This window comes from Alosa sapidissima, chromosome 24 (assembly GCF_018492685.1).
Source record: "Alosa sapidissima isolate fAloSap1 chromosome 24, fAloSap1.pri, whole genome shotgun sequence".
In the NCBI taxonomy this organism is placed as follows: Eukaryota; Metazoa; Chordata; class Actinopteri; order Clupeiformes; family Clupeidae; genus Alosa; species Alosa sapidissima.
The window spans coordinates 5,021,172-5,029,265 of NC_055980.1; the positions used below are offsets into that span (position 1 = coordinate 5,021,172).

The following is an 8,094-nucleotide window of genomic DNA, read 5'->3' on the forward strand; positions in this document are numbered from 1 at the left end:
ATCAAATAACAGTAAATACCCAAACAAAACCAAAATCAACTAACAAACCACCACCACATTTATACAGTCAAGTCCATATTAAATGTCCATTGCACATCCCTGTACTTAACTGGCGGCCAGTAATCCTCCCTATGCGCAGAGTGAACCGCTCACTGGCAGACTCAGTCCGAACGTTCCCACGTCCTCTTCTGCTCGCTGATAGGCTGGGGCGCACCCTCGCACGCACCAGGAGGCTCCTCCCACTCGCCTCTGCAGCCTAGAGGAGGATCAAAGCTGAGGGGTGGAATGGGCAGGTGAACCATCGATGTTAAGAGTGAGACTGTGAGGTTTGAAGAGCATGCTTTTAGGGACAAACAATTTTTGTTTTATCTGTGTTGAGTTTGAGAAAATTGTTTTGCATCTATGATTTTAAGTCAGAAAGGCAGTCAGTGAGGGAACGCTGTGAGGGTCAGAAGGAGAGGGAGTGGTAAGATAGAGTTGAATGTCATCTGCTTAGCAGTGGAAATTACAGTAAGACCGTGGCTGCAAATAATCTGGCCAAGAGGGAGGATGTATATGAGAAAGATGCTATTCTTTCATACAAATTTACATCACAGACCACTTGGAGATGCAAACAATAGCCTATCAGAGTTTTGGTTGATTTGACCATCAGTTAAAGCAATGGTTCGGAGTGAATTTCACCCTAGGGGTCATTTGCATGATGACCGCGAGCCAAACACACCCCCAGAAGTTGTTTTCCCTTGGGCGAACATTGGTCGAGTTAGCGCTATCAGTCTATGTAGGCTATCAGCCCAATGTTTTAGCGTTGGCACTTTTGGAACCAAAAGTGTATCTCGTAAATTACCCGACTAATAATGTCCGGAATATTACCAAACTTCCAAGGTAGTACAAAAAGGGTCTGTACTCATAAAACGAGGCATTGGAAAGTTTGTAAGCAGCCTAAACCAGGAGTTTATTTAACACTTGCCTGATAGCTTGAGCTTCTACTCTCTGCTGCTACCGCTACCGATAACTTGATGATATTTGAGTGTGATACAAATATCTTGATGATATTTGAGTTAACCTGAAAATACAAGCATTTATAAAACGTATGCATCGCTTTCTGCCAGGACTTTTACAGGCTTTCCCCAAATCACGGAATCACATTCTACCACTGACTTATTTTTGAACATTATTTTTCTGTCCATGTTAGTTTTTTTTTTTATTCTGACCACACCATGTTTATTTAAAAAATGTCTCCCTAGTAGCCTACCACACTAGAAAGCAAACTACACTAGCTGCTTTCAGACATAAGTGTAAGTCCGCATGTTCTGCGGACATAATGTAAATGAGCTCATGTCTGAACAAAGCGAAGAACATGCAAATAATCTGTTCATGTTCGTGTTCAACCACGCGGAGATTCGGTTCATGTGTTGTTCACACATGATGTCCGCAAGCGATAACAAGCTTGACCTTGAAATTGTGGCGTTAAAGGCGACACGATGAAAACTTTCGGTACACCTTAATTTTGTGCTGGTGCACCTAAATAAAAAAGTTAGGTGCACCAGTGCAACCAGTGCAATGGTTAGCCTGAAGCCCTGATATAAGACTTACTGTACAGTTCACAAGGAGTTGCAAGAGAATGGGATTGGAGTATTAGCTGGCATACTTTAAATAGTAGGTGACAATAGTCATATTAAGCACTGCACTGTTATGCAATATGTTTAGTTATTGTTAAGTGCTTTAACGTATATCACGCTTTAACGTATATACATTGTACTCCTCCCACTAACTTCATCATATTAAAGGTTGTATCAGCGATTGCATGCCCAAACCATGCCCAAATCTTTCCTCACGATCCGCTAGCTGCCCGCCCCATGCAGGCCATCAAAAAAACGCGTCTCTGTAGGCAGCCTATTCTCCGAGATCTGTACACAAAAACAATAGACCGCAACAGTGCTGCCAACTACTCAAAACCAAAATAAATAGTGTTCCAACCAATCTCATGCACATTTAGGAGAGTTTCAATTGCACAGGCAGGAGGGAGTAGCGAGCAAGCTCTCTGTTTTGTTTGAACGTCAACAGAAGTGACATTAACCCGCCGTCGCTGATACAATCTTTAACATGCTACAGACACAGGTGCAGAAAAAGAGGAAGGGCAAAAAGGGAGGGAAGATAAGAGTGGCAATCCCACACCTAGTCATAAAATCACTTACTGGTCAACTGGGTCTAATTTCCTCTCCGCTCCGCTGCCCGCTCCTCTGCTTCTGCCAAGATGGAGAATGTGAAGTGCTCCTGCCTCTTATTCTTGGGCAACCGTGGAATACTGCACATTCTTGAGTTTGTAACTTGCGTTCTTACCATAATAGTGGCTGCATTCTCTACTAAGGCATTAGAAATCCACTGGATATACTGCATTATCATCTGGGCACTTTGTGCCATCTTCACTGCGGTCATCATCATCATCGAGATGTTCCTCATTGAGAAGCTTGTCCTGACGTTATGCATAGACTGGGATGACTTCACCACAGGTGTAGCTTTCATGGGCGTCATCACCACCTGTCCTTGTACCATCTGCTACGGTGCGTTTTACCTCTGTAAAACATGTCTGTGGGACTGGCTTGTGGTGATTGTAGCAATTATGTGTTCCGTGTTCTACTTAGTGGAGTTTGTGATGGACAAGTGTGACTCCAAGCGCTCCGTGAGATACCTAGCCACCTGGCCTGGAATCTTCAAGATCCTGGAGGCGTTTGTGAGCTGCATCATCTTTGTCTTGGTGAAGGACTATGTGAGGGAGCCAGTGGTGATCTACTGTGTCGTTGCCTACATCCTCCCCTTTCCTATCATACCTGTTGTCATTGTGATGAATGTGATGAAGAAGGCGCGAGACTTCCTGCCTTTCAGCCTGGTCCGTTTCGAGATGCTCATCCTCCTCATCTCCGTGTTGTTCTACATCACCACGGCGATCATATGGCCGGTTTATACTCTCAAAGACAACCCTCGGCCCACTCCGTGCCCACCAGACAGCTGTACGTGGAACATCGATTTTGTGATCGCATTCATGACGTTTGTCAACCTTATCCTTTTCGTTCTGGAATTGGTGTTCACATTCATGGAGTGTTGTGACTTTAAACGTTCCTAAGGCACACATATGGATAACAAAAGATCTTTCTCTCTCTGCTGCTTTGGCTCTCTCTCTCTCTCTCTCTCCCTTGCACTGACACACACACAGCCAGAAACACACAATTAAGCAACTTAAACAGCTCTCGTCTTTGGCAATGACCTGTTACAGTCTCTATCTTTTTGTTCAATATTAATTAAATAATTAATTTAATTTAATGTATAGTATGCTATGTCTGGATGATGTTTAGAGATCTAACTTGGGAGACTTTTTGGATTGTCCTCTTTAGCTTATTCAGATGCTGATTTACACAGTTGTGACCATATAATCTAATTTGTTGGAAAGCATGCTGTTGTTTCCCATATTTGACCTTTACCCCTGGTAATCAATAAATTATTCTGCTTATTTCCCTAAAATATAATTTGTTTATTTCATGACAATTTTTGACATTGTAAGTTTTCAGTATTTCACTTTGTGTCTTGTTATTGCCTGAAAAGCAATTCACCGCTGAAGATCAGGGGTCATGTAATGTATGTTGTCTCTTACAAGTCTTCAATGATTATTTACATCCTACCAGAAGTGAACATGTAAAATAAATATTCATGAACTAGGTTACAGAAAAGTTTTGAGGATGTCAAATGCCTTAAACGCTGTTTGTCTTGTAAAGTTATTGTGTTGTCAGTATAATAGACATGATAGCGGAATCTAAACATCGGCAGCAATGCCACTCATCTGCAACACACACACAAACACACACACACTATAAAATCCAACAGAGACAATATTTTTTCTTGAAACATAGCCAACTTATACATCCAAATAATTCAGAATGCATAACTTACATGGATTTCAATTCAACATTGATGTATGAATTTGACCACTGTCTTGTATTTCTTAATTTCATCTCTTAAGAAATGGGCTTTTAAATGAGTTTCAGTAGACTCAGGTCAGAATTACTGTAGTAAGAAGAAAGATCTTATTTTACTGTGTCAAGGCCAGATGGGGAGGTGGAAGGGTATTGGTTAAGGAGCTGGGCTAGCAGGCAGTAGCCAGAAAAGATGTAGGTTCAATTCCAGGCGTCCACCGCTGTGCACCGGGGACAATGGCCCTTGTAATATTGAGATATGTAAGCTGCTTTGGATAAAAGCGTCTGCTAAATGAATACATGTAATGTGAAGGGAAGGGGAATAGTGGCAAGTCAGGTTTTGATAGCACACATAATATAAACATTATCTGCCTAACTTTACTCTTAGTCAAATTGAATTTGGTAGTTTTAGAGCTAACATTTGCAAATACATTTAGTAATTTACCTAGATATCAAAGTATAATAAAGATACAGTGTCACTAGGATAGTGATAGTGCAGCTAAGTACTACTCAGAATAGCAGATCAAGTCAAGGGAGGGAGAAGAGGGATGGTCAGGATAGGGAGGAAGGTAGTGGGAAGTGCTAGATTGCAGTAAGCATGTCTGGCTGCTAGTAATGCTAAGAGAGAAGGTACTCTCAGAAGAGTTGGGCCTTTAGAATGTTTTTGCAGCCAATCAAGGACAAAAGTAATTTTGCACTATTGTTTCACACTAGTAAGTGTAAAGTTTTCAAGCAATACAACTCATAGTCCCTAAATCTTTGCCAGTTTTCAGTGTTTCATATCCTTTTGTGTCTCAAACAGTGTGTAACCCTGCCCTACAACAGTCATGGATTTCACATCCAACATACGTGTTTGAGTTAGCATGGGTAAAGGAAATCACCCGCCTGCCCAACATGCCAGACAAAGGTGTTTATCTTAAAATGACAAGAGAGAATTGTGGTCACGCAAAGACATGGAAGAACAGGAACTCACATGGGAACTTAAAATGAGTACAACACCCACTGGAGTTGCATTACTTACTTAAACAAATACAAAACTTGCAACTATTATAACCCTGAATGGCCCTACTGTACATAAACACAGACGCAGGGAGTAACAAGAAGCCAGTAATTTGAAGTAGAGGTGTCAAAGACTGGCTTGTGTGGTTTTGTAAAAACCTAAGCGAGCCCATTGACAGCGACTTGAGTTTGCAGGTGCGGGATACTCCCAAACTGTGCAGTCTGCCCTAGTGACAAGAGAGAGCTGATGTGCATTTTAAGCATCATTAATTGTCCAAAAGTCCATATGAAACTGAGAAGAACACACATAGAATTCTGCTCCACACACCCAAAAGACTAGTTTTTTTATTAACTTATTTGCTACTTCATATGTCAAGTTGCTTATTTTCTGTTTTTATTTACAAAAAAATAAACAGTTTGGTTGTTAATAATGCATACATTAGTAATGAATCTAAGGCTTTGATATGTGTTGTTTTTCAGAATTGTTCTAGAATGTCTGCCTATCACACAGCACTTGCCAAATATTCAACACATGTCAGTCCCATTGCTAGAGTACTGAATCTGACACAGTTCTGATGCAACTTATTTATGTCCAACAGCCGACTTAATAGCACTGTCTTTGACTATACTGTAAGAGAGACACCATAATTGAGGTATCAGTCTGTGTCTTTTTTTCTGAGTTAATTCCTTGCACATGTGTTCTTTATGGACAGAGACAAACAGCAGCGCTTGCTGTTTAATTCATTACTGAATGCCATCAAGCAAGGGTCAGTGGTTATCACCACCATATACAGTATATACATGCACATGCATTCACACGAGCACACACGTACCATTCATGCAGATGGTAACACATAGACAACAACAACAACAATGCTCTTTACAGTGAAGGGGGAAACTCACTTACTAACCACCACCAATATGTACAGTATCCACCTGGGTGATGCACGGCAGCCATGTGCCAGAACAAGCTGAGGTGGAGAGTGAGGGAATGAATGAATGAATTATACTGGAGGATGTTTATGGGCCAGAGTGAATAAGCCAAGGTTGGGAATTTAGCCAAAAAGTTGGGGAAACCTCTTTGAAATACATGGCATGGAATCTTTAATGACCACAGTGAGTCAGGACCTCGGTTCAACGTTTAATCCGAAGGATGGCATCTCCTACAGCACAACATCCACATTACTGCACTGGAGCATTAGGATCGGCCAAAGGGAATGGTGCCACCTACTGGCCACCCACCAACACCACTCACAGCAGCAACTTAGTTTTTTCAGAGAAGTCCCTCATCCAAGTGCTAACCAAGACCACACCTGCTTGGCCTCAGTAATTCAGCAGAGAATTACTCACTATACCTGTTAGAAGAGACAGAACAGACAGGGCAACTCATAGACTGTATATATACTGTATATATACAGTCTATGGGGCAACTACTTCAGAATCCCCCTTTGCCCAACTAAGGGCAGCAATAGTAGACAATAGTACTCACCCGAAGAGTGCTCTGTGAACTGAGTAATGAGGACATGTTACAAATGTTGCCTTTTACAGAGACAGAGAGAGAGAAACACAGAGATTATTCTGGATGTAAAATGTTAAGGAAGGCAGGTGTGTCTGACTTCCCTGTTTATTATGACTGGACGATGGAAGGCCACTACGTCACCCACTGTCAAGAGCAGCCAGGCCAGTGGGTGTTGTATGATGACCATGATGTCTCCATAACATGAGAGCAGCCAGGCCAGTGGGTGTTGTATAATGACCATGATGTCTCCATAAATACCTGTCAGACATGCTTCAGCAGTACACACCTTCTTGTCCTCTCAGGTACCAGGTGAAAAACCTGTTACTAAACATGGTGAAGCAGCTTTTAGCTGCTATGCGGCTCAGCTCTGGAACCAACTTTCGGATCACATTAAAAAGGCCCCAACTGTAGCCAGCTTTAAATCTAGACTTAAGACCAAACTGTTCTCAGATGCTTTCTGCTAACTGCGCCGAGTTACAAATTCTGAATCTGCCTTGATAATTATTCTACCTTGTCTTTTATTACTTTTTTACTACTTTTGCCTTTGTTTTTGCTTACTAATTATTCTTTATTTTTAAATGATTTTACCTTGTGTTTTATGTTTACTTTTTATTATGATCTTTACCTTTTAACTATTCTTTGACTATATTGCCCTTCTATGCTTTTATTTGTTATTATTGTTTGGTTTTGTTTATGTAAAGCACATTGAATGACCTGTATGAAATGCGCTATATAAATAAACTTGACTTGACTTGATAACATGAGAGCAGCCAGGCCAGTGGGTGTTGTATAATGACCATGATGTCTCCATAACATGAGATGAGGCCATCCTCAAAGATAGGGAGAGGACAGCCTCCATTCTTTGTTTTTACATTAAAAAGGTAATTTACACCATCAACCACAGCTGAATTCTCTGAATCATAACATCTCCAGTGTCCTCATAATGAATAACTACCCTTCCATGTAGGTTTCCAGAATAGTCTCTCATACATTTGTTTTAAAAGTCTAATAATAACACCTGTTTTCCTGCATAATGGTTCACTCCCTTCTCCACCTCATCTGCCTTCTGCCCTCTCCCTTCATCACTTGGCAGTAAAACATGAAGACTATTCCTACAGGCTGGCAACCAATGGGCGACCCATCCATCAAGGTCAAATAAAATCATATTACAGTGACATCAAGATGAAGGGAAGGTGCTACATGGCCTTACAGGAGCAGCATGGCTGCCCCTCAGGTGGAAAAATACAGTTAAAATAGACTGTCACAAGAGTGTTTCCTGAAAATATAATTCAGAAAGTTCACAAACAAAACAGCTGCTAGTTGCTGAGAATATTAGTAGCCCATATGTAGAAGCGGAGGGTTCTAAACTGCACTGCAGCCTGCCACTAGGTGGGGATAAAGGTGCTTCTAAGTGCTTTGTTTTCAGTTTTCAGTCAAAAAATACTCACCAGTATCATTACAATAATGGTTGTAATGTAAACAAATCTTGTTTTCATATATAATAGGGAAAATGCATAGTTATAATAAAAATTATTGGAGAAAGCACAATATTGTAAACCTTTGTAAAATAAATGCTGTTCAGTGGTTATAATAGTATATATTCCACAACAA

General features: G+C 40.9%; 1 protein-coding gene across 1 annotated transcript; it reads left to right on the forward strand.

The window, feature by feature from the left end:
* The first annotated feature begins 370 nt into the window (after nucleotides 1-370).
* Nucleotides 371-3,533, forward strand: LOC121699727 (myeloid-associated differentiation marker-like protein 2). The gene has a single exon (XM_042082078.1). The coding sequence runs from the start codon at nucleotides 2,255-2,257 to the stop codon at nucleotides 3,119-3,121; it is 867 nt and encodes a 288-aa protein (XP_041938012.1). The 5' UTR covers nucleotides 371-2,254; the 3' UTR covers nucleotides 3,122-3,533.
* Nucleotides 3,534-8,094: the final 4,561 nt, after the last annotated feature.